This window comes from Ceratotherium simum, chromosome 19 (assembly GCF_057802395.1).
Source record: "Ceratotherium simum simum isolate JZ-2026a chromosome 19, ASM5780239v1, whole genome shotgun sequence".
In the NCBI taxonomy this organism is placed as follows: Eukaryota; Metazoa; Chordata; class Mammalia; order Perissodactyla; family Rhinocerotidae; genus Ceratotherium; species Ceratotherium simum.
This window is the reverse complement of record NC_141918.1, coordinates 39,493,408-39,520,860: the sequence shown is the minus strand read 5'-3', so window position 1 is coordinate 39,520,860 and position 27,453 is coordinate 39,493,408. Positions and strand designations below refer to the sequence as shown.

General features: G+C 40.4%; 1 protein-coding gene across 2 annotated transcripts in view; it reads right to left on the bottom strand.

Annotated features, from left to right (window-relative positions):
* SLC35F1 (solute carrier family 35 member F1) overlaps positions 1-27,453 on the bottom strand; it is a 385,894-nt gene that overhangs the window by 10,706 nt on the left and 347,735 nt on the right. For both annotated transcript variants that reach the window (XM_004422261.3, XM_087444034.1), the window contains exon 7: positions 21,825-21,979. In XM_004422261.3, coding sequence (XP_004422318.1) covers positions 21,825-21,979 — 155 coding nt within the window. The remainder of the gene's footprint in view (positions 1-21,824; positions 21,980-27,453) is intronic.

Sequence of the window (27,453 nt, the reverse complement as noted above, 5' to 3'; positions counted from 1 at the left end):
CAGCAAAAGAAGACCATAATAGCCAAGCTAGCGGTGAACTCAAAGAGGACTACTCTGTGGGAGTGTTTAACTATAGGCTCAGTTACAACAAAAGCTGTTCGATGGCTCATTTATATCACCTTCCTGTGCATCGTTCTTATTATCACTAGTCAAAAAGGGATTACGTTTGTGTGCAAGGTACACTGAGCAGTGGCCGTCACTCCCATGTTTGGACACCTGCATCACAAGACATCTCTTTTCCCTCCACACAACACAGAGGTGCACACTGGGCTGGAGTGATTTTTGGAGGACAATGAATTTTAAAGCCAGTGAAAGATGCTTAGTTTATAGAAGTGATGGTGTTGCAGCTCAACACATCTCAAAGAACACCTGTTCCATTCCAGTGGAATCCAGAGGTAGAAATGGGAGTGGCCACTTACTATTTCCCCTAGTGATCCACCAGTAAAATTTTTGCTTCTTGTCACTGCAACTTTATGCTCTGCAAATCTAAAAGTCTTAGTTCCAAAGGGAGAAAGGTTTCCCCCAGGAGACACAACAATGATTCCATTGAACTGAAAGTTAAGATTGCCACCCGGCCACTTTGGGCTCTTCATGTTTCCCAATTAACAGGCAAAGAAGGGAGTTCTTGTCACTGTGCTGGCTGGGGTGATTAATCTTGCTTACCAAGGGGAAATTTGGCTGCTACTTCACAATGGCGGTAAGGAGCACTCTGGAATACAAAGATCCCTTAGGCATCTCTTAGTATTACTATGCCCTGTGATTAAAGCCAATGGAAAACTTCAACAACCCAATCCAGGCAGGACTACTAATGGCCCAGACTCTTCAGGAATGAAGGTTGGGTGACCCCACCAGGTAAAGAACCATGATCAGCTGAGGTACTAGCTGAGGACAAGTGGAATGCAGAATGGGTAGTGGAAGATGGTAGTTAAGTTATAAATACCAGCTACAATAACATGACCAGTTACAGAAACAAGGACTGTAATTGTCGTGACTATTTACTTGTTATTTTGTTATGAATAAGTTTGTGTGTGTGTCTACGTAAAACATCTTTGTTTTCTCCCTTCTCTTATCCCCTTACCATATAAGATATATTGACTTTACATCCGAGTATTTAAGTATTGTTAACTTTACATCATAGTATTTAAGTTACAGGATTTCAATGAGAAGAGTGAACATGCTCCAAGATGTTTGCATTCTCTCCCAGGAAAAAGGTGAGTGTATTTTCAGTTGTGTGCAGGATAGTTGTATCATGTTAGGCAAAAGTATGACCTTGTTATTATCTCCATTTTGAGATTAAGAATGATTTAAGGAGACATGTATATGGGTGCCAAGTTGATAAGACGTAGACTTGTGACAGTAAATTTTATGTGCCAACTTGGTTAGGTCATAGTACTTAGATATTTGCTGTGAAGGTAATTTTTAGGTGAGATTGACATTTAAATCAGTAGACTTTGTGTGAAGCAGGTTATCATCCATAATGTGGATGGGCCTCATCCACTCAGTTGAAGGTCTTAAGAGAAAAAACTGAGGTCCCCCAAGGAAGAAGGAATTCTGTCTTTGGACTCAAGCTGCAACACCAACTCCTCCCTGGGTCTCCAACCTGCCAGACTGCCCTGCAGATCTCAAACTTGCCAGCCTCTACAGTTGTGTGAGCCACTTTCTTAAAACAAATCTCTCTGTCTATATCTCTAGATTAGACAATAGATAGACAGATAGATAGATAGATAGATAGATAGATAGATAGATAGGACTATATATAGAAATAGAGATAGAGATAAAGATAGATAGATACACAAACACACACATCCTGTTGGTTCTATCTCTCTAGAGAACACTTACTGATATGAGTGACAACATGAAAATCTGTTATACTAAACGTCTTAACGCTGATGTAAACTTTCATAAAAATTTCTCTTCATGGCAAGTTTTAGAAATGCAGTGTTGAATGATATTTCCCAGGGAATAGCAGTGGTGGCTCCCAGAATGAGCTCTAGAGTCGGAATGCTGGGGTTTGTATCTCTGCCACTTCCTTGTTTTGTGGTCTTGACCAGGTTCCTTCCGTCTTCATGCCTCTGCTCACTCATCAGTTAACTAAGGATAATAACAGTACCTGCCATGTGGGCCTGTTGTAAGCATTAAATCATATATATATGTATCTAACTCTTGGTGCAGTGCTTGGCACATAGTAAATTTTAATAAATGTCAGCTACTGTTATCTTTACATCACAAAGAGTAAATGCTAAAGCAAAGATAGATAGAAAAATTTTCCTCAATAGCCCTTTCAGAAAAGTTCAGCATGAATCAAGCTGAACTGCAAATACATTTATAGAACTGGCAACCTTAAAGAAGGGAGCAACAATCCATCTGGAGTGGAAGGCTTTTCTGTCAATGCACATAATAAACCCCTAGTTTATAGGTTCAGAGTTTGGACTTATGTTGTTTTCTTACCATGATGCATAATTATATAAGTCAAAGGATGCTCATAAATTCCTATTCTGCATCACCTTGTTTATTAATTTTGAGCAACTACTCCCCATTGGCACAAATTATGTTTGAGCATCCGTGAGTATATGTAAGTTTAGCAATTCATTTTGCTTCCTCAGTGTGGTAGGCTGAAAAGCACTCCCCCAAAATACATCAACATCCTAATCTCTAGAACCTGTGAATGTTAGTTACTCTATTTGGAAAAAGGTCTTTGTAGACGTGATAAAGTTAAGGATTTTGAGATGACAGATTATCCTGGGTGCTATGGACTGAATTGTGTCCTCCGCCAAATTTGTACTTTGAAGCTATGATCCCCAGTGTGTCTATATTTAGAGATGGTCCTCTATGGAATTAATTAGGGTTAAATGAGGCCATAAAGGTGGGTTAGTGTCCTTATAAGAAGACCGGAGACCTCTCTCTCCCACCTCACCCCAACCCCCTGTATACGCACAGAGGAAAGGCCATGTGAAAACAGAGTGAGAAGGTGGTTGTCTGCAAGCCAGGAAGACAGCCCTCATCAGAAACTGAACCCCGCTGCACCCTGATCTGGGAATTGCAGCCTCTAGAAGTGTGAGAAATCAACTTCTGTTGTTTAAGCCACCCAGCCTGTGGTATTTTGTTATGGCAGTCTGAGCAGGCTAATACACTTGGGTTATTCAGGTGGGCCCTAAATGCAATCACAAGTGTTTTATAAGAAAGAGGAAGAGGAATATTTTAGACACACAGAGAAGGGGATGTGAAGACAGATCAGAGACAGATTTGAAGATGCTGGCCTTCAAGACTGGAGTGATGTACCCACAAGCCAAGGAATGTTGGCAGCCACAGAAGCCGGAAGAGGAAAGGAACAGATTCTCCCCTAGAGCCTCTGGATGGAGCATGGCTCTGCTGAACCTTAATTTTTGCCCAGTGAAAATGATTTCAGACTTTTGGCCCCTAGAACTGTGAGAGAATAAATTTCTGTTGTTTTAAACCACCAAACTTGTGGTAATCTGTTAGAGCAGCCACATGAAACTAAAAGACTTAGTAATTAACTATTCATTTGGTAACTGAGCTTAACTGTGAGCTGAGACCCTAATTATCACCTCACCATCCATCCATTCAAGAAATACTTATTGAGTTTCTACTATGTGTCAGGTGCTGGGGATACGGTGATAAATAAAATGGACATAACTCAATTCTTAGTTTCCAGTCTACTGCGGGAGACAGACTAAAAACAAGTTGAAGAAATTAATCTGTAATATAATTTTGGGAAATACTATGAAGGAAACAAACAGGTGACAGGACGATGTGAGAGTTTGGTGGCAGCTACTTAGATAGTTAGGGAAGTCTTCTCTGAAGATGAGGCATTGTTGACGTTGAGACCTGAAGGATCAGAAGGAACAGCTGTGGGAGGAGCTGGGGGAAGAGCAATCCAGGCAGAGGGACATCAGGAGCAAAGATCCTAAGGAGGAAAGGGCACAGCTAGTTCTAGGACTGGAAGGACAGCCACTGTCGCTGATGTCTAATACTAATAGTGACTCACAGTTGAGTGCTTACTCTGTACCAGGCACTGTTTGATGGGATTTACATTATTCACCTTCTTAAAAACTCACGAGAAAGCCAGGATTATTCCTCCCTTTCTAATAGGAAGACGTTGAAGCACAGTATGGTGGGCAAGTGTCAGGAGCGGAGTTGGAGCCATAAAGAGTACATCTGCTCAGGAACAGTGGTTAGGCCCTTGGGGGTCAGCAGGGTATTTAAATTTTGCTCAGAAGGCAATGAGAGAGAAGTAATAGTGTGTTCAGCAGAAGAGAGTATAATCTGATTAGTTTTTTAAAAGAATCATTCTGGCTGCTGGTAGGCTATTAACCGATTAACTGTGGAGAGGAATAAGCGGAAGCAGGAAGACCAAGAGACTAACGGTCTAAACGAGAGATGGTGGTGGTTTGAACTAAGATGACAGCAGTAGAAATGGAAAAGAATTAGAGGAGGATCAACAGAATTTGCTGATGGATTAGATGTGGGGAGTGAAGAAGAGAGAAATTAAGACTGAATTTCACTTACTGAAGCTGACTGTTCTGAGGGGATGTGATTCTTTTCTAAGCATGGTTCATTTATGCCCCTATTTTCATATATCACCTCTTTAAACAGAGTGGATTTACACTTAACATCTTCTACAGTACCAATATAAGTTGTATGTTGTTGTAGGTATAATTCCTGCCAATATTTAGTTTATAAAGTTCTTCCATTTCTCCACTGATCTCCTTTCCTGCAACACTAGAAGTGTTCTAAGCAGAGAACCATATTCAGGAAAGTACAATTAATTACAGTTCTAAATTAAAGATGATAATCTTAGCAAACAATGTTGTTGTCTACTTCCTCCAAAGTATTTTCATGTATATCATCTCATCTCATTTTCAAAAACCAACCCCTCAGAGAAGTACAGAGTCCTGTGATGAACACCGTGGAGCTGAGGAAGTGGGAGGTGTGGGCAGGTTTAGTAGAGTGCTTAGGGCATGTTCTTGTAGTGACAGCTGAACAGTGCCCAGAGGCCTTGACTCTCCACCCAATTCTCTTCCCATCTCCTAATTGCTTGGTTAACTGCATTGAAACATAATTCTTTTTGCTTCTTCCATCCCCTATATTCAAGCTTCTAAGGGCAGTCCATATCTCTACTGCATAGGGGAAGGACTCAACTTTAATCCAACGTATCTTGGAACAAACTTAATGGATTATTGATGAACTTGGAAGCTGTTCTTTCTCAATTCATAGAAATGAACAATCATCAAGAAATATTATCATGCCTGCAGGAGGTGGAAACACCTTGACAAAATGAAAAAGGAGCTCTCCTGCAACTATATTGGAATTCCTTATTTCCTCCTCTCATATGTACCTCATGGTGGCAGGAGAGACAGAAAAATGAAATAAATGAATGAGCAATTTATTGAAGAATATCATGATGTGGCAGCTCTCAAGGAAGAAATCATATTATGGTTTTAATGGTTAATCAATTTTTTTTCTAAATAAGAAGTGTGGTGCCTGATAAATAGCTCCAACTTTCTCTTAAACAGCACTCAACATTCACTTTTTAATCCCAGAATATCACTGAGAAGTATTGGCATTGGGCCCAGAATATTTGGTTATTCCATAAAAAAATCTTACAACATCATTTTTTTTTTTTTTTTTAAAGATTTTATTTATTTTATTTTTTCCCCCCAAAGCCCCAGTAGATAGCTGTATGTCATAGCTGCACATCCTTCTAGTTGCTGTATGTGGGACTCGGCCTCAGGATGGACGGAGAAGTGGTGCCTCGATGTGCACCCGGGATCCGAACCCGGGCCACCAGCATTGCAGCGCGCGCACTTAACCACCAAGCCACAGGGCCGGCCCTTACAACATCATTATTACTACATTCTCACAGTATTGTATAAAACTTGAAATCTACGGAGTGCTATAAAAATGTGACAGACATTCAACAACACTGTTAGTTTCTTTTTCTCATTCTAAATTAAACTTTGTACCTATTGTAAAAATAAAAGTAAATTATCCAATGTCTTAAGACTTGGAAACAATGTGAACTTTGGGTTATGTTACTATTATATTAACACATTTTAAAAAATTAAAATCTAGAAGTGTCCCCCAAATTTGACATCCATGAACTGATATACCCATAACCATCAATATGTCTCTCTCTCTATAGTTTTGAGGAAGATGAGAATGGTCAGACATCACCAAGCTATAAAGAGATTTGTCACTTGGAAATGACCTTTTTTACTTTAAAATTAGCCTGTAGGTATAATGACCACTTTTCTCTGGACATGTGATTCTGGGAAAGTTAATTTGGTAATGTGATTGTTATTATTTGATACTGTTGTTTCTTCTGGAGCACACTATATGTACAAAATCAGTTTAGACTGCACTCCCTTCTTCTAGATGCCTTTGCTTCATCTTTCTCCGTAAGCTATGTCTTTAATATCCCTTCCCTTTCACATCTCAGCTCAGGGCTACTGGTTTGCATTGGCACCCCACTCATTCCTTTATGTAAAATGAAAACAATAAATCAATAAACTGAAGATATTTCATGGTATTGCATGCATGCCACAGATACCCTTAAAAAAAACTAACAGATAGGGCCTTTGGTGCCATCAAGAACTCAAACAGGAGGCAGATACTCCACTTATTCTAAATCTGGGTAGAAATTATTACAATTAGCTTAGAAAGTGCCGATCAGTGGATGAATGGATAAAGAAGATGTGGTATATATACACAATGGAATACTACTCAGCCATAAAAAAAAATGAAATCTTGGAATTTGCGACAATATGGATGGACCTTGAGGGTATTATGCTAAGAGAAATAAGTCAGATGGAGAAAACCAAATACTATATTATTTCATTCATATGTAGAATATTAAAAAAAAGACAAAAAACCCCCCAAAATAACAACAACAACAACAAACTCATAGATATAGAGAATAAATTGGTGGTTACCAGAGGGGAAGGTACAAGCAGGGGAGGGTGAAAGGGGTAAAAGGGCACATGAATACGGTGACAGATGGTGATTAGACTTTGGGTGGTGAACGTGAGGTAGTCTACACAGATATTGAAACATAATGATGTACACCTGAAATTTATATAACGTTATAAACCAATGTTACCTCAATAAAAAAAACAGCTTTGAAAAAAAGTCTGCACACTTGAAGTGCAAAGAAATTTGTAACATTTCGTGTATAGCTTTCAGCAGCTTTATTAGTGCTACACTTTGCAGAGGAAATGGCTCTTTCCTGGTGCTGTAGGCTAGGGGAAAGTTTGCAAGGACAGTTATAGTCTACGTCAGGGGTCAGAAAACGAACAAATCTGGCAGCTGCCTGGTTTTGTCAATAAAGTTTTATTGGAAGACAGCCATCTCCATGGCAGAGTTGAGTAGTTGTGACAGGAACTACTGGCCTGCAAAGCCTGAAATATTTATAATCTGGTCTCTTACAGAACAGTTTGCTGACCCTTATGGAAATAGACACATCAACAGATATAGATATAGATATGGAAATATAGTATGCGATAATGATTCATTTCATAATTTTACTGTGGGATGACTTATGAATAATAAATCTGAATATTAGATACGATTTTTTCTATAAATAGAACAAATTTCTTAGCAAATTTTCAACCTTTGATGTGAGTTCCATTCTTCCGTTCTCCCATGACACTGCATATAGTTACTATGGCATTGAACTGGTTTTCTAATCTCCATGTTCCCTTGAGATGTTCCCTTAGCAATCCATCAATTCAAAGAATGAATCAAAACAGTTACCTGCTATCGTGAGATCTAAGTTTTTTACTTTCCAGCTGGTTTCATCAACTTGAGATGTAAAGAGTCCACATCAATCAAAAGCTTTTTTGCTTATGTGAAAATTCCTAAATAATGTTCAGCCTAGAAAATGGAAGTTTAACCTGTAGTGTTTCTTGTAGAAATAAGCCTTTCATTGAACAAATAATTGCCAGGCACCGTACTAGACACCAGGGATCCAGCAGAGAAGGAGACATGTATGACCCTTGTCACCCAGAGCTTAGTACTCACTTCTTACATAAAGCCAGTCCTTTCATTTAAAGGTGGGACTGGTTAGTACACAAAGGAAACACCAATACTGTCCATTACTGCTGAGCCCTCCACAGAGCAATGGGAAACAACTACACACCTGCACATACACACCTGGTTCCATGGAGCGTCAAGAAGCAACTGGATGTGAAACTGGTAACCCAAATTTACATTCAAGTTAAATTGAGTTACATTGCTAAATCTGAGGCCCCATAGAACGGTTTACAATGTATTTATTTTAAAAATACAACCACATCCCCAAATATATTTAAATGAGAAAGAAACTGGGCATATGACTATGTTAGTGCTTAGCAATATAATGAGTGAAGAGTTTTAGTTACGTAAAAATAATGAGGAAAACAGACACAAAGAAATACTTTAATTTTTTTGTTCATGTTTGTTAATTAAAACCGAGAATTATCCATTTAGAACCTTCTAATCAGTGTCTGGTTGGAATTTTGTCCCATTTTTCAATGACACAGATTTGTATTTAGATTTCCTTTTTATTTGAGGAGATTGCTGGCTTTATGTATTTTTGAACTTAAAATAACTTTATTGTTTTATAATTATAAAAGTAACAAATGTTATTCTAGTGTTTCAGCAATACATAATTTATGCAATACTTAAAAGTGTGAAGAACATGAAATCTAAGCTCTCACAATTCTACCATCCTTAATAATGGTATTATTTATGGAGTGTTCACTGTACCACACACTGAGGTAGACGATTTACAAGCACTCTTTCAATCCTATACGGGGACCCTTGATGCTTCTCATTATACAGTATCCACTGTTATATTCCCTCTTTTGCTGACGGGAAACTAACGTTGAGAGAAGTTAAGTAACTTTTGCACAAGGCTGTGTAACTGGTAGCATCAGGGGTTCCTGTATAGAATTCAAGGGTCTGTAAACCTGGACAGGAAACCTGGACTTTGATTTTCACCGACATTTAGCATTTCTTCATTATAAATGTAAGCAAGGAGCTACATTAGTATTAGCAGCACCTTACACTTTTCGCCAATAGAAACCACATGTATTTTCATATCACATTACAATTGCTGCAGATCTCTCCAAATACTGCTTACACTCATCACTGCTTTGAAATGACAGTAGTTATTAGATCTTGTGATTTGTATATTACTATATCATCACATTTAAAAATATTTTGAGGGCCGGCTCCGTGGCTTAGCGGTTAAGTGCGTGCGCTCTGATGCCGGCGGCCCGGGTTCGGATCCCGGGAGCGCCCCGAGGCACCACTTCTCCGTCCAACGTGAGGCCGAGTCCCACGTACAGCAACTAGAAGGATGTGAACCTATGACATACAACTATCTACTGGGGCTTTGGGGGGAAAAAAAAACTGAATAAATAAAATCTTAAAAATATTTTGATAATCTTATTTTAATAGAATCAGCCTGCTTTGTAATACTATGTCTTTTATTTTAGACATTTAAAAACATTGTGAAAGGGATCTCTAGGCTTCACCAGACTGCCAAAGGGACCCACAGTGCAAAAAAGTTAAGGACCCCTTGGTAGGGAGTGAGCTGAAATTCACATCCAGGTCGTCTGACTCTGGAGCAGGGCTCAGACTCGCCGCAACTCTGCCATTCTGCCTGCCCTTGGACTTGGGTTCACATTTTGGTGAGTATACTTTCAGATCTCTCTCCAATTTGGAGAGAACTGATTACGTGGGGATTAGGCAAACTCAGGGAAAAGCCAAGGAAACATTCTCAGAAACAGAAACGCTTCCCACTTCCTCATGCTCTCGAGGAGGCAGGGGGGCCTCGAGGCTTGCCACATCTGAGGCTCTGTGGTGAACTGGACGAGCAGGTGAGGGACACCAGGAACTGCACCCCTGCGAGTAGCACAGGCCATAGACCAAGTTGACCTACAAGTGTAAAGACACCAGAGACATTCGCAAAAAAAAGAACCCAGAGATATGACACTCGTGGACTTTTTTGGGGGAAAATACCCTAAATTACTTAATAATAAAATCCAGTCACTCAAAAAATTGTAAAGGACTGGGGGCAGTGCTCAATTTTTAAAAACAAGCCCCCCTCCCAATATCTATAAAGTTCTGAGAAAAAGAAAATGTAACCTAGGAAAGTTACCTTTTGAATACAAATACAGGAAATGTTTTCAAGGAAGCAAAGACTTGGGATGTACAGCTCCTATGAACACTTCCTAACAGATCCACCCCTAGCTCAATGGTACTTTTGCAGTGACTATAACATCTCCCCTTCTTCAAGGCTGGAAAATATCGCCTATCGATGGACAAACTGCACTGTAGACAGCCTGTACAGCCATACATAGCAGCTCCCATTCTTGACAATACCAATAGTGATGAAATATAGCTAACTAAGAAATAAATCAAAATAAGGAATTCAGAAAAGAAGAGCCTGCATTGCAGATACTGGTGGTATAGCAAATGTAGTAAGTATGGAAACATAGCTTAAAAACTGTAGGGATTATATTGATAGAAATTAACTATTAAAATAAATGACAATACAAAAACAGCATAATAGAAGTCAGGAAATGTAAGGGACAGTATTAATTATCTTTCACAGAAGGGAGTAAATAAAGACTCTCAAAACTTTAAATATAGAGTTGAAAAAAATTCTTCCATCCATGGTAGTCCCTGGAGGTGTGTTGAGTAATGGATCTGCTTTAGCCTTTAATGTCTGAGCCCATCCTTGTTCTCTATCTTAGTAAACTGATGCTCTGATTTCTGGGAGCTTGGGTCATTAATATTCTGGTCCATGGGAGACGTCTCCATACAGGTCTGCTGACAAAATTAGGTGTCTGAGTATGCAAGACGGGCCAGACTGGGCATCCTGTTGACAAACACATCCCATGCATTCTCCTGGGAGACAGATAGCTGGTTTTTCCTGGCTACCCTCCAGTCCAACCACAAGCCTTTCCATTTGAAACTTCTGCAACACCTCTAGCTCATTCCATTCTTCTTGACGGCTTGTCCTGATGATGTGAATTCAAAATATCTGTTTGTGACGTGGAGTTTATGAATAGATTCATGTAGAAGGAACTTTGACTTCTGGCTATTACTCCAGACCTGTCTCACAACTTATCCTCAACTTCTCTAATCCTTCCAATATTTCTGGTCAATGGAAACTGCTAATGTGGATAGAGACTGGCTATTTGTTCATTAAACCTATTTTCTTTTCTTCCTGTACCCACAGCGTGACTACATTTCCCAGCCTCCCTTGGAATTAGGTGTGACCATGTGACTGAATTCTGGCCAGTAGAAGGGGGAGGAGGTTATGATCACTCTAGACATAGTCGTAAAGGTCTCTAGGCTGTCTCACAGAGAGCCCTGCAGAGGACTCCAGGGTCCTGGCCCAGGGCCTGGCAAACTTTTTCTTAGAGGTCCAGACAGTAAGCATTTTAGGCTTGTGGGTCACACAGTCTCTGTCACAACTACTCAACCCTATGGTTGTAGCACAAAAGCAGTCATGGATAACATGTAAAGAAATGAACATGGCTACAGATTTCCAGTTATAAAATAAATAAGTCACGGGGAGGTAATGTACAGCATAGAGAATATAGTCAATAATATTGTAATAACTTTGTAAGGTGACACATGGTTACTAGACTTGCTGTGGCGATCATTTTGTAGTGCATGTAAATGTTGAATCACTATGTTGTATACCTGAAACTACTTGTATGTCAACAATACGTCAGTAGAAGAAAGGAAGGAAGGAAGGAAGGAAGGAAGGAAGAAAGGAAGGAAGGAAGGAAGAAGCATGACTGTGCTGCAATAAAACTATATTTACAAAAACAAGGGGCTGGCTCACAGGTCACAGTTTGTTGACCCCTGCCCTAGAGGATAGCAGAGCTACCAGATGGAAGGAGCCTGGGGTCCTGAATGGCTGCATTTGAAGCACTCCCTCCCACACCTAGAAGCTAGCAACACTTACCCTAACTAATTCAGCACGATGGAACCCTCAAAAGAGGCTGGAGTTTCCATGTAGGGGGAAACCAAATTTAAATACTCATTGCCCTATCACCTCAGTATTTCATGCGAAATGCTTTTGGGCTTCAGTGATGCCAGTATCCCCAATTCTCTACTCACCAGTGAAAGTTTAAAAAATATGAAGAGAGTCATAAAAGCTAAGCATTAATTTTAAAATCTCTCATTTATAATTATATTTGGGCACCACGAGCTTAAAATTCATAACCTTTTAAGACGCCATTCTTACAAAAAGAAATATAACAGGTTACTTGCAAGGGTATTTTTATAAATAAGATGTGCAGTATTGCCTTTATGCTCATCTGCTGCCACAGGTTGAGGCTGGCCGCCCTGGCTTTTCAAGTGCAGTTCCGTAACTGAAATTGTTCACTGTCACAGAGGATCAACAGGGTTGCCTGGTTCCAGATTCTGATCCATGGCTAATGAAAGATTCCACTCTTAACGCAATCTCTGCAAACTCTCTGGTGTTGGCACTCGGATGTTAAGGATGCTTGAGATTGCTGGTCTATTCAAGTTTCAGTGGTTTGAATCTCATCCTTTGTATTAATCCGCCTGATGATTTTTGGTGTTCTTGTCATCTTTATTTATAAATAAAGAGTTCAGGACCCAAACAGTGCCTGGCGCATAGCAGGCATGGAATAAATAAATACTTACCAAATGAAGTTTCTTTAAATCTGGTGCATAATAATATATTATTGAATTAGCCCCACGTCCAGAGTTATTAAACTTTTCTTGCCAAATCTCTTATAACAACAACAACAACAAAACCAGGAAGAGAAACTGACACGAGTGGCTGACAGGGAGGGTCAGGGTGGTTCACGGAGCTCTACACCTGTCCTCATAGGATGTAACCTGGATTGCTAGCATAGACAGGGGACAATGTAAGAAATTTTTCTGATCATTTGTCAAAAATAACTCAGAGCAGTTATAAAAAATTTATCTGGCACAAAGATGAGACTAAAACATGTCAACTGTTTTCTAATGAACACATACTGATGAGATTCTAAAAAATTCACAGGAATCACATTACCCGGAATAGTTGAAGCAGCCTTCCTGGACAAATGATTTTGAAATCTCACCCTCCCTTTTTTTAGTAGTGACTATTTGGATGACAAAAACATTTTCCTGATGTAAGAGTATAAGTTTTATGGAGCCCTCACTTTCCTAAAATATTACTCCTATTTCATATTCTATTTCATGTTTGAAATAGGATCCTATTTGAAATAGGATCGCCTGTGGTCTCCGGCTGTTCAGTGTGGAGTTCCATATAAGCCAATGGCCTCAGCGGAGTGTAAAGAGGACTTGGAGAGAACTTACGGAGTTCATTTTTTCTCTATCGATTTCTAGTTTATTTTGATAAAGCTACAAAAATAATCTCTTGTTATAAAATTACTCTCGATTTTAACTATTACTGCAATTTTGTGGCAATATTAAGCCTTGAAAAGGTAATAGCCTAACGTATGAAGTAAGCCATTTTCTATTTTAAATGTCGGGCAAAAGGGAATATTCTGTGTATTCAACACCAGCTGCTATTTTCCTGAAGAACATTCAGCACGTGATAGCATACAGCGATGGAATTTATTAGTATTTTATTTTAACAACACTTGAATGTTTTGAATTTATGGCTATCACCTAAAATTCTATTGTAAGTGATGAAGGAATCAAGGAATTCAGTTGAAAATGACTGATATAATATTTTCTAAATTTTTATGCATGAAACCCTAGTTTTGCCTTTTCAAACAAGGAATAAGAGAGAACTTCCACAAAATTGTTAAAAGCTACATCTAGTTACAAAATCTTAAAATAAGATTAGTATCCTAAAAATGGAATGAGATGGGGATTACTAATCCTTAGCCACACATTTAGTCAGAGAAATACATCACTACTGGTCACCATTTATAAATTATCTAATCCCTTAGAAAACTCCATAAGGCAAGTCTCATCACCGTGAAGTTTGGAGAGAATAAACAACCTGGTCCAAAGTATTTAAAGAGCAAACAGAAGCCACACTTTAAGCCTAGGCTCCTTTGACTTCAAAGTCCATGCTCTCTTGCCACACCGTCCTGCTGAACTCACAATTCACACCGTAGGTACGGAAGGAGTCCTCCCAGCCCCATTCATTTCCTCCCCACGTGACTTAGTGTTTTCTTTGTTAAAGTCACATATTAGCAGGTAACCAGAACTACTTTAAAAATCAGTTGAGAAATTCAACAGAGCACAGTGTCTCTAGGTGGAGAATGTGTCTTCATTGCCCCAAGGCAGCTTCTAAAGAGCACATCCCCATGTCCCAGCTGGCCTGGCTTGGAACCAAGGTACTCTTATTTGTCCTGGTGTAATTATTCATAGTCCTCTTGTGGTAGGTAGAATAACGGCCTCCCCAAAATATTCACATCTTAATCCCTGGAATTGGTGGATATGTTATCTTACATGGTAAAAGGGACTTTGCAGATGTGATTAAGTCAAGGATTTTGAGATGGGAAAATTATCCTGGATTATCTGGGTAGGCCCAATATAACCACATGAGTCCATACAAGGGGGAAGCAGGAATGGCACAGCCAGATTTGAAGATGCTATGCTGCTGGCTTTGAAGATAGAGAAAGGGGCAACGAGCCAAGAAATGCAGGCAGCCTCCAGAAGCTGGAAAGGGCAAGGAACTGGATTCTCCTCTAGGGCCCCCAGAAGCCACACAGCTCTGCTAACACTTGATTTTAGCCCAGTGAAACTTCTGACCTCCACAACTATAAGATAATAAATCTTGCTGTTTTAAGCCACTAAGTATGTGATGATTTGTTACAGCAGCCATAGGAAACCAATACTCTTTCAATTTCAGAAGTGTTGTTGTTTGTACAATAAACATAAGGGGATGAAGCTCATGACTGATCAAGCTCTGACCTTGAAAAGCCAACACACCATCAAATTGAAGAGCTTCCATATAAATCTCTTCCTGGGTTTGGTTTTGGGGGTCTCTGAGGCCCAGGAAAGCTCATTTCCTGTACCTTCCATAGATTGCTATAGATTTACTGTTCTGGATTCAATAACGTTGTCAGGTAATAAAGAATAGAGATATATAACCACTTCTCAAAAGTCTTGTACAATTAGAATTTGCGAGAGTGCTATACCATGCAGATAGTCTAATTCAGAATTAGGTCATTTGCTTCCGTGGGATGGGGGGCTTTATTGCCCTGTCAGCACAGCAGTCAGCACCAGAGGCAGAGCAGCTGCAGACAGTGGACTGACGGGTGGGCAAGGGAATGGATTTTTTCCAAGGATGGAAAGTGATAAAAAAACAAATAATCAATGTTGGGCAGGAGAGCTTCATTTCATCATTTAGTTCTGCCTGGGTAAGCAACATCTGTGAGCACAGAGCCCTCCCCTCTCAATGTGCAGATATTTATAACCAGACCAGCAGGTTTTTTGGAGTAAAGACATCTGATTAAGTGAAAGAATAAACTATAACTGCAGACTGTAGTAAAACCGAACGAGGTCTCAGAGGTCATTGGTCAATCTTTGGTACTGAAGTGTGAGACCCCTCCACATTATCCCTCATGTTCTTGTCTAGCTTCCTCCAGTGATGGGGGAAGACTATCACAAGATAGTCCACTCACTTTCAGATGACTAATTGTTGACAAGGTTTCTTTATATTAAGGTATGATCTTATAGCCTTCACCCTTTGGTCCTAGTTCCATCTGCTTGTAGGATTAAGTCAGTCTGAACTAGTGGCTCTCAACCCTGGCTGCATACTGGGATCATCTGGGGAGCCGTTAAAAATCTAACACTCAGGCTGCGCTGCAGACCACCTACATAAGAATCAGTAAGAGTGGGACTATCAGTGTTTTTTCTTTTTTGTGTGTGTGAGGAAGATTAGCCCTGAGCTAACATCTGTGCCAATCCTCCTCTTTTTTTTTTTTTTTTTTTTTGCTGAGGAAGACTGGCTCTGGGCTAACATCTGTGCCCATCTTCCTCCACTTTATATGGGATGCCGCCACAGCATGGCCTGACAGGCGGTGCATCGGTGCGCGCCCAGTATCCGAACCTGGACCGCCAGCAGCGGAGCGCGCGCACTTAACCGCTAAGCCACTGGGCCGGCCCCCCATTAGTGTTTTTAAAACTCTTCAGGTGATTCCAAGGTGCAGCCAAGGTTGAAGGTTATTGGCTTAAACTCTCTTCCACACTGTACTCTTTATATAAAGATGCCCTCACTTGAATGGAACCTTCTCTGTCTTAGGCTGTGATTTTTAACCAACCCCTTATAGCAGACAATGAGAGCAACTAGCAGTCATTATTAGCAGCCCTGGAGAGAAGCAGTGTTGGGAATCACCAGGGAAGACTAGGTGGCCCAAAGGCCGTGGTGGGATTGACTCGCTTTCTTTCATGTTTTTAAAAGTACAACCAAATTGATAAATTTGACTTCTTTAAAATTAAAACTTTTGTGCTTCAAAAGACGCTAGCAAGGGGCCGGCCCCGTGGCTTAGTGGTTAAGTGCGGGCGCTCCGCTGCTGGCGCCCCGGGTTCGGATCCTGGGTACGCACCCACGCACCACTTCTCCGGCCATGCTGAGGCCGCGTCCTACATACAGCAACTAGAAGGATATGCAGCTACGACATACAACTATCTACTGTGGCTTTGGGGGTGGGGGGGGAAAGACACTAGCAAGAAAATGAAGGGGCCAGCCCAATGGCATAGTGGTTAAGTTCAGCATGCTCTGCTTTGATGGCCTGGGTTTGTGGGTTTGGATCCCAGGTGCGGAGCTACGCCACTCATCAGCCATGCTGTGGCAGCAACCCACACACAAAATAGAGGATGATTGGCACAGATGTTAGCTCAGGGCGAATTTTCTTCAAGCAAAAAGAGGAAGATTGGCAGCAGATGATAGCTCAGGGTGAATCTTCCTCAGCAAAAAAGAAAAAAAAGAAAAGAAAATGAAAAGACAACTACAAAGTGGGAGAAAATATTTGTAAATCACATACCTGATAAGGATCTAGTATCCAGAATATATAAAGAACCATTACAACTCAATAATAAAAAGACAACCCAATTAAAAAATGAGCAAAGGAATTAAATAGACATTTCTCCAGAGGAAAGACATAAACATATAATCACCTTCTTCTCCCACTCCCCCAAATACACACACACATACACACACCCACCATGTGACATCCCACCACCATTTTTTAATTTTGCTGCATTTGCCAAGATTTTTGCATTAACCATAAATTGCTTGATAAAAGTACCTCCAATAACTGTTCTTTAAAAATAAATTTTCTGAGATGGCCCATCTGGCTGTGGTGGAAAACCTGCAGGCCACTCAGACTGTTGTTCTCTCTGGCTCTGGGGACCCTCCCATTTGGCAAGCCCAAGGCCAATTTCAGAAGTAGGCAAGCTGGGCTCTGGGGGAAAAAAACCCTGGATTTTCCAAATAATGGCTATTTGCGAATTCAAGCATCGCTTGGAAGACTCTTTTAGAAATTATTTAAGGCAAATAAAAGTTTTTTTAGACTTAAATTGAGTATTTAGCTTATTTCTTTGCAGATATTAAATACTATGGTTCATAAAAGAATTAGAGAACAATACAAGGCAGTGTTTATTCAAGAACTAAAGTGGTGTGGCATCAACTGGAAATACAATGAGAGTGAGGAGAAAGGAGAAATAGAGCATTTGTCTATGTCCTAATATTGACTGCCATAATATTAACGGATTTGCAAATACTGCCTGTGTGCAGGGATACTGGTTGGTCAATAGGACGCTCAAATTCTTTTAAAGACTTTTGTTTCAAAATAGAAATGAAATAAACCAATTATGAGATTTATTTAAAAATTATTCTTTAAAAAACTTTGTAACATTGAATGTGATCAAAGATTTAGTACAAGCTAATTCCCCAAATTTTTTATATTAGCCAAAAAGAGACACTATTTGAATCCAATAATTAGGGATCATTAAATCAGTGGTTCTCAATATTGAGCAATGTGTGGAGACATTTTTGATTGTCACTACTGGGGGGATGCTATTGGCATTGAGTAGGTCGATGTCAGAGACGCTACCAAACATCCTATAATGCACAGAACAGGCCTCCTCTCCCCCACAAAGAATCATCTGGTCTAAAATGTCAACAGTGCCATAGTTGAGAAACCCTGTGTTAAATAAATTAAAGTATAACCATTTCACGAAATACTATATAGCCATTAAAATTATTTTGTAGATTAGTGATTCTCAGCTCTGACTGTGTATTAGGATACATGATGAATCAGCTGAAGAGCTTTTAAGAGGCCCCACTCCCAACTAATCAGGATCAGATTCTCTGGGGTGGGACCTGGGCATGGCTGTTTTATATTCTCTCCAGGTGATTGTAATGCATAGCCAGAGTTGAGAACCACTCGTTCAGACTCATATTATACATAGATATTAAATGACATGGAAATATATACATTTTGCATTTAAATAAAGCATGTAACAAAACAGTATGTAAAATGTAAAAATATATATGCAGTATAAAATGGTGTCAATGTATAACAGTACTTATCTGTATTTTCTGACTTTCTCACAATGAATATGTACTTCTTTGTAATAAAAGGCAACAGACCACCTTGGAAAACAGTTTGGCATTCTTATAAAACCAAATATGCCAAAACTCTGTTCACACAAAAACCTTTACATGAATGTTCATAGCAGTTTTATTTATAACAGACAAAAACAGAAACAACTCAGATGTCCTTCACTGAGCGAATAGTTAAATAAACTATGATACATCCATACCACGGAATAGTGCTCAGCAATAAAAAAGAACGAGCTACTGATATACAAAATGATCTGGATGAATCCTCAGAGAATTATGCTGAGTGAAAAAAGTCAATCCCAAAAGGTTACTTACTGCGTAATTCCGTTTACACACCATTCTTGAAGTGACAAATTTAGAGAAATGGAAAACAAATTAGTGGTTTCTAGGGGTTAAGCGGGTAGGTGAGAGACAAGTAGGTGTGACTATAAAAGGCAACACAAGCAGCCCTTGTGGGGATGGAAATGCTCTGTATGTTGAGTGTATCCATGTTAATATCCTGATATTGTATTATAGTTTTGCAAGATGTTATCAATGGGAGAAACTAGATAAAGGGTAAGTGGGATCTCTCTGTATTATTTCTTAAAATTGCATGTGAATCTACAATTATCTCAAAAGTTTAATTTAAAAAAAGACAAAAGGAATCAATTTTAACTAGAGAAAACACCTATTGTGTTGAGCCAATCATTGCCTTAAGGAAATTTATCCGTTAAATAGTAACAAAATATATCTGTATAGTGAAAAACATTGCTTTAAGAAATAAAAATCATTACACCTCCAAATTGGTGAATACAGGAATTTAATTTTCAGGTAACACATCTTCACTTCTGATGGCATGATGAAAAGTTACTACGTGGTTTCCTCTTTGGCAAAGTTACTTATCCTAAGTAAGTAGTAACATACAAATGATGGGAGGGTAGATGGATTGCGGAGAATTCGAATTTATCTGGTTCATCAGCCTTCTTAGTTCCTGATGCTTGTTAATGTGGAGAGCCCCAGGTCTAAATAAGAGTCAGTGGAAGTATGAGTGGCAGACTCAAATAGGAATGAGCACTGATCAGGTACCCCTCTCAGGTATTTGTTCTCAAATTCAGAGAACATCAGCCTCACAGAGGAGCTCGTTAATAATGCAGACTCCCCCAGTCACACCCTCTGATACTGCTTCTGTGGCTCAGGGGTGTGGCCTAAGAATCCACATTTTTATCAAGTACCCCTGGTGAAAGTGGACTATCAGGAACACTGCTATTAGGGATGCTGAGAGCTAGACTAGATCTGGACCGCTCAAGAAGTGACCGTGGTCTTGGATCAAAACAACAAGTTTCAGTCATCTTTCCTTAAGGAAGATTAAAGGGATTAAAGGGGTTCGGGAGCTTATAAAGACAATTACAGGAATAACTGCTGAGAACTGAACTCACGCTGAGGAAGGAACTAGATATGGATGCTTAGCTGCAGAAGAGAGAAGAAAAATGGTGGTCACTGTGAGGTACTGATGAGACCATGGCTATGTGGTCCCCAAGGCTCTGGAAAATAAGTGGATGTGTTTGGAGGGGGATTCTGAGGGAAGCTGGTCCTCCCAACACTGTGGCTGTGAGCAATGAGAAGAACATGCTGTGACTTTACTTTTTACCCTTATGAGGACCAGGAGTGTGCCCAGGAAACAGAGATTGCACCATCCAGACAAAAAAAATTACAAACAGTGTATAAACATTGTCCAGTCCTAGACAATTTCTTTAAGCTGTCATTTTGCCACCAAACTGGGCCCAAGGCTCCATATAAAATAGGAACTCAGCACTTTATCCCTGTCTGCTGCCATGGCCACTTACCTTTTCTATTTTTTTTTTTTCTTTTTTCTTTTTTTTTCTTTTTTTTTTCTTTTTTTTTAATGGGGGTAACATTGGTTTATAACATTGTATAAATTTCCGGTGTACATCATTATACTTCTCTTTCTGCATAGATTACATCACGTTCACCACCCAAATACTAATTACAACCCATCACCACACACATGTGCATGGCCACTTTCTCTCATCTTCCAGACCTGGTCCTCCCAGATGCTAACCTTGTCTGTGACCTCTTTTCCATTCTGTCTGCCCTTCTCAATCTGTTTCTTGGCTATGACTTTGGCTTCTCTCAGTAATATGTCTGATTATTCACTTCAGCTGCTTTGCCTCTGTTCCTCTCAAGTACATACTCTTTCCAGCTCAGCTTTTCTCTGGGAATCTTCAAGCCAAGTTTGACCTGGTTGGAGATGCTCTGCCCACCAAGATGCCCCATCAGCTGGCCACACCCGAGTGATGGTGATGTTAACTGTAACACCACTGGTGAAGCACTTGGCTAGACACTGCTAGAGCAGCCTCTCTTTTCTTCTGCCTCCTCTTCTTTTGTCTATCCCAGTTCGGTCTTATCTGTGTGGATATTCCATATACTGTCCTTTTTCACACTGGTCAGAGTCCCACTGACTCTTATCTTATTGGACTAGTTAAGGAATGGCAAGCAGTCTCTCCTCACATACCAATTCTAATCAATTATTAATGGCTGCAGTGAGTGTAGTGTTTAAAAAACAGCATCTGACCTCAGTGTGCCAGAACCAATTAGTCACGCCTCCCTTGAGTTAGGATGTGGGTGGAGCCTTGCATTCAAAGAGACTGCCATCTTTGGACTGGAGAGTTTCCTCTTCAGGGCTAACCCATTAACTGCAAATGCTTCACAATCTCTTTGCATTCCTTTACTCAAACCCCAATCCTTTAGTAAAGAAACTATTTCTAATGCATTAGCATTTCCCATTCATATTTGCTATGAAAATTCTGCAAAGCAGCAACTGCGGGGACTGTGTCTTTTCTCCAACAAGAGCAGACTCTGCCAGAGCCTTTGGCAGAGTCTGTTTTGCAGTCATATTGGGGAATTGTACAAATCTTCCTAGCTTTAGGCCGGACCATGAGTAGCTTCTGGGCTGAATGATGTCAGAAAATCTGTCCCGCATTATCAAAAGCTCTTTCCTCGATGGCTATTTATCTTTCACCATCAAATGTCTGTAGTTACTGGTCTCTTAGGACAGAATGTTGCCTATGTCTTGCAGTTGAAATGTGAATACCCAGAGCCTGGGGGTTAGCACACAGAGGTGCATTCCTACTTCCCTACACAAAACTGGGGCATTCCACAGCAGGGCATTCATACCTGTATGCATTTGTCCCTACCAAGTACAGCTTCACAAAGGAGCACTGACTCAACTTACCTTGTAGTGGAAAAGAAACAATCCACAGAACAGGCTGTACAAATCTGCTGTGAGCAGGGAGAGGTTGACCGAAGTGGCGCTGGTTTTCTTGATGACGACTGGCATGAAGCTGTAGAGACCAAACATGCAGGCACTAAAGCCAACGTAGAGCAGCCCTGGGGGGAGAGGAGAGAGAGGCGACGTCACAGCCTCTTCCAGGGCCTCTGGTACCCACAGCAGGTGAAAGAAGGGGAATGGTGCACACCGTGTATCACTCACAGAGGGAGTTTTTCTTTCACTCTCTTAACTGATGTTTATTATCAGGTAATACATAGCTAAAACATAAAATAATAATAAAAAATTCGCACGTGGAAAATGAACTTTCCGTTTCTCACTACGTATCTGCTATTTTGCTTCATTTGGGAAGGAGTGCCTCTTAGTGGCTACAATCAGAACACAGGATCAAGGCTTCTGAATTCTATTTCCAATTGTGCTGTAATTAACTTCTAATATCTATGTCTTTTAAGACTTTTTTCATATCTTTCTTATTTGCAAAATAGGAACAAAACTGCTTGGTACCATGTATTGTTCACAATGATGGTGAATAACTACATTGTCCTTAAAATGGAAGGGCTTACATGTCGAAGAGATGTGGACTAGATCAGAACTGGGATCCTAACTATGTGACCTTGGGCAGACCACTGCATTGCTCTGAGCACAAGATGATGTGTCAATTTCTTCCAAATTTGTGAATCCTGCTCAGCCCTACCCTTAACAGAGTCCTACTCCTCCATTGTCTTTCCCAGCATACTGTGGGCTCTTACATGTAGGCTCTGCTGTTTTATAAATAAATAGTTAGGTAAATGCTTTGTAGACCATCAAAGAATGAAGTTTTGCAAAACAGAAAGATAAAAAAAAAAGTGCCCTTAAAATGCTATATGGTCAGTCTCTCATCCTCTAAAATTCTCACTCTCTCTCTAATTATAACTAAACACACAATTGTTAGTACTAATTCCACAAATACACCATTTTGTTGGGTCCCAAGCAAGAGTTTATGGCTGAATCTAGAGTTTGGTTCATCTTTTCCTAGATATTGATACAACACAATGTAGAAAAATAATGTTTGTTTCTCTACCTTGAAAGAATAAGGTATAGAGTAAGCACAAGTAATACACCTCAATGGATCTTTGGGCTTTATAATATAACAAAAGTAACCAATCTTTCCAAAGGAATTCTTGATTAAAGCTGTCTGGTGTGGGCCGTGGACAGACTGCTTCCTCTGAATTCTGTGAATTTGGGAGGATTTGGTGGGTACTGGACATCCAGTCCCTTTGACTATGAAGAGCAGTGAGTCCGCCAAAGAGAAGTTTGGTTTTCCCATATGAAAAGTATTCAAGGGCATAAATCATCATTCTATAAATTTCTGATCCTGAGTTTAAGGAAAGCCACATCAAGTCTATATAAAAAATTATTTTGAACATTAAGTAAGCAAACTCAGTACAACAGCCCCCTCTAGTGTGGTGGAAGTGCCCTAAGAGGAAAACGGAATAACCACTTTCCTAGTTTGGTAAAGTACAAGTCCTCTCGTGGATACTCTGTCACAGTAATGTCAGATGGCTTTGAATCTCCATCAGAAGTTTTAATTCTCTAAAAATGGTCAATATTCCTGTTCTTGGGTTTCATGCTACTTATAATTCATTTTCCTTTTAACCAAGTTATAAAAAATGCAATACTAAATAACCTAAAATTAAAACATGAAAAGACAAAAAAGTTAATTCAGTATTCCTTTAAGGAATCTGAGATTAACGGACGCAAGACAAGACATATCCTTAAATTAATCCACTAAAAATAACCAAATTTAATCAGAACACAGTCCAGGTACCAGAGCCTTTTTTTGAGGGCATCAGTGATTTAAATTATACATCACCGGGCTGTAAAGTTCCAGAATCCTACCTTCCATCACTTTACCTAGCACACCGTGGTCTCTCACTTGTGGGCTCTGATGTTTTACACTCACTCAATTATTCAACCACTTATTCACTGAATACCAATGATGCCCTAGGCAGTCTGCCATGGGCTAGCAATGCGGTGGAAAAACAGGACAGACAAGAAGCTTAGAGTTGGTTTTAGTGCAATGAAGGAATAAAAGGGTTCCTTACAGAGAAAGGCAGGTGGCTTGCTTTAGGAAGGGTGACTGGGTGAGGCTTCTCTGTGGAGGTGGCACTTACCCTGACAGCTGAAGGACTAAAAGGAGATTGTCAGAAGGAGCCAGGGGAAGAATATTTTAGGCAGAGAGATCTGCAAATGAAAAGACCCTGAGGAGGGACAGGGCCTGATGTATTCCAGGAGCTTCTAGAAGCCAGGACATCTGAGCAGAATGAACAGAATGAGGTGGCAACAAGAGATGAGGTTGGAAAATTAGGCAGGAGATGAATTATGCTGATATCTTATTCCAGTTATAATAGGAAGCCACTGAGGAACTTGTAGCATATGGCTAACATCTGATCTATATATATATATCCTTTTTTTGTTGTTGAGGAAGATTCGCCTTGAGCTAACATCTGTGCCAATCCTCCTCTATTTTGTATGTGAGTCACCACCACACCATGGCCGCTGACGAGTGGTGTAGGTCCACACCCGGGAACCGAACCTGGGCCACCAAAGCGGAGCATGCCAAACTTAACCACTAGGCCATGGGACCAGCCCCAAGATCTATATTTTTAAAAGAAAACTTTGGCTACTCTGTGGAGAAGGGATTGGAAGGAGAAAAGCATGGGAGAAGACCAATGAGAAGCGTAGTGTCATAGTCCAGGCAAGAGATGCTGGTGGCTTTGCTCTGAAAGGCAGTGGAGACTAACGGATGTGGCCAGGTCCGTGAAGACTCAACAAACCCTGGTGATATACTGGATGCAGGTAGTGAGGGAAAGGAGGGCATCAAGGATACCCATGGGTTCTGGCTAATTTAGAAACTGAGTGAATTATGACACCATTCACTGAGACAGAGAACTGAGGGAGGACCAGGTTTTCAGGGGAAATTAAAAGCTCCATTTTAAATGTGTTAAGTTTTAGAGGCTTATGCGCCATCCAAGAGGATACATCCAGTAGAGAGCTGGATATATAATTGGCTGGCTCCGAGAAGAGGTGTGACTTTACAGGCACAATTGGTGAGCCAAGGAGACTAGAAAAATAGATACACAGCAGAGCTTCACTATACTCATCAGGCTACCTCAGGATGCTTCAAGCTTAAACATTCTAAACATATTTTTTAAAACTGCAGAAATTAAATTTAGGGGGACAGGGGTGGAATATATACATCACCACAGTTAATCACTTTGCTAGGCCCACCAATGTTTTTGTGTGTGAATATCCTGTTTTGTGAGCAAAGCGTAGCCAGCCAAATGAACACATGATTAAACTAAGAGTGGGAATGCAGTACTGCTGCAATGTGCTGATCTTAGATGGACATTAGCTAGTTAACAGACTTTAGCAACGCATCTGAAGGCCCAACGTGCTGTACATGGAGAGTTTTCAAACAATCGATCAACGTGATCAAACAAATGGACTCAATGATTTTTTGACTGACAACTACATAATGCAATAACTACATTTATAGGCAGATTATGTATATAACTGTCTCTTATTTGATACATTTTCTCTCTCACTGAAGACAGGATTCAGTCACTCCTGTCCTTGTGCACTATAGAGATTTAAGCTAAAGAGATTGGAAAGAATACTATCAGCTAATACTGACTGAGAGCTTGCCATGTGTCATGTACTGTGTATACATTAATGAATTAGTCTCCACAACAGTATAACACCATTACTATTGCTGTTCTCTTTATATACAGGGAAGGAAATAGGCTTATAGAGTGTATTAGTCAAGAAACACAGTCCATACCAGGTTCAACAGAAGAAATTTAATATGGGGCACAAGTTACAAAGGTACTTGAATGGGTGATGCAGAAACAGGGATGGTGAAGCAACCCAGAGATCAGCAGCAGCACTAAGTTACTGCAGCCCCGGAGCTAGAGAGATCCAGGGAGGAGGCCGTGTTACCAGGGGTGAGAAGTTAGGGAAGCTCAGCAGGGGTAGAAGCACGGAGGAAACTCAGCCATTTCGAGAGACCTGACTCCAAACGGAGAGAAACAGGGAGACCTGGTTTCTTTTTACCTCCTACCTTCCAATCTCTCTCTACTGCCTCCCATTGGCCAAACCTAGCTGGAAGCCAGCGTACAAGGCAGCCTGGGAAGTGTGGTTTGCATGAGTTAGCCTCTGCAATGTAGAGCAGAGTAAGGGGAAGAAACAGATCTGTGTGTAAACAGGCAAAAGACCAGCGCACAGAGGTTGAGTAACTTGCCCTCAGGTCACATAGGATGTCTGACTTTAAATTCTGAGCATATACTACTAATCTATATTGTTTAATTATTATGAAGAGAAGTAGGAGCATTCTATTTGACTCTGATGAGCATCTCATTTTATACATGATACATACAGAACATGTACACGATACAGCCAGCCCTGGTGGTCTAGTGGTTAAGATTGGGCGCTCTTACTGCCGTGGCCTGAATTTGTTTCTCGGTCAGGGAACCACACCACCCATCTGTCAGTTGTCCTACTGTGGCAGCTGCATGTTGCTGTGATGCTGAAAGCTATGCCACCACTTTTCAAATAGCAGCAGGGTCACCCATGTTGGACAGGTTTCGGCAGAGCTTCAAGACTAAGACAGACTAGGAAGAAGGACCTGGCCACCCACTTCCGAAAAAATTGGCTGTGAAAATCCTATGAAGAGCAGCTGAGCATTGTCTGATATAGCGCCAAAGATGAGAGGATGGTGCAAAAACACCAGGCAGGGTTCCGCTCTGCTGTACACAGGGTCGCTAGGAGTTGGAATCGACTCCACGGCACTAACAACAAATCCACGATATATGATATGTGGTATCTATGTTTATACATGATAGATATAATATATACACATATATAGTATGTGTCTGTGTATGCTGCATATATTTTATCTCATCACTTTCTTTGGGACCTCACTGATGTTCTGTCTTTCATTTTCCTTTGAATAAATAGTCATGTGCTCCATAACGACGTTTTGGTCAATTATGGTGGTCCCATAAGATTAGTACCATATAGCCTAGGTGTGTAGTAGGCTATTACCACCTAGGTTTGTGTAAGTACACTCTATGATGTTCGTACAATGACGAAATTGCCTAATGACGCATTTCTCAGAAAGTATCCCTGTTGTTAAGCAACACATGACTGTACTACATTTCTTAAACCTTATTTTTAATTCTTAAAAATAAAGATTAGGTAAGATGGTTTCTCAGAATATATGCATGATGGTAGGTCTGCAAAGGGCACCGGGCTGGCGGGGCCTGCTCAGATAGTGCATGTTAGTCCCACCACAGGCAGCTGTGAGCCTAGTCAAGTCGCCTCAACTCCCCAGGCCTTCGATTAGTACATCAGTAAAAAGAAAGAGTGTATTCTTAATTATCTTTAAGGGCCTTCCTGCTCTGTGGTCCCATTATTCCACCTTCAGGGAATGATCAAATCTCTTGTTTTGGCTCCAGGAAAAAACCAAAACCCAAACCAGCATCACCTACAAAAGGAAGAATGAAGCAGCTCCGCACACCACACACCTGAGATA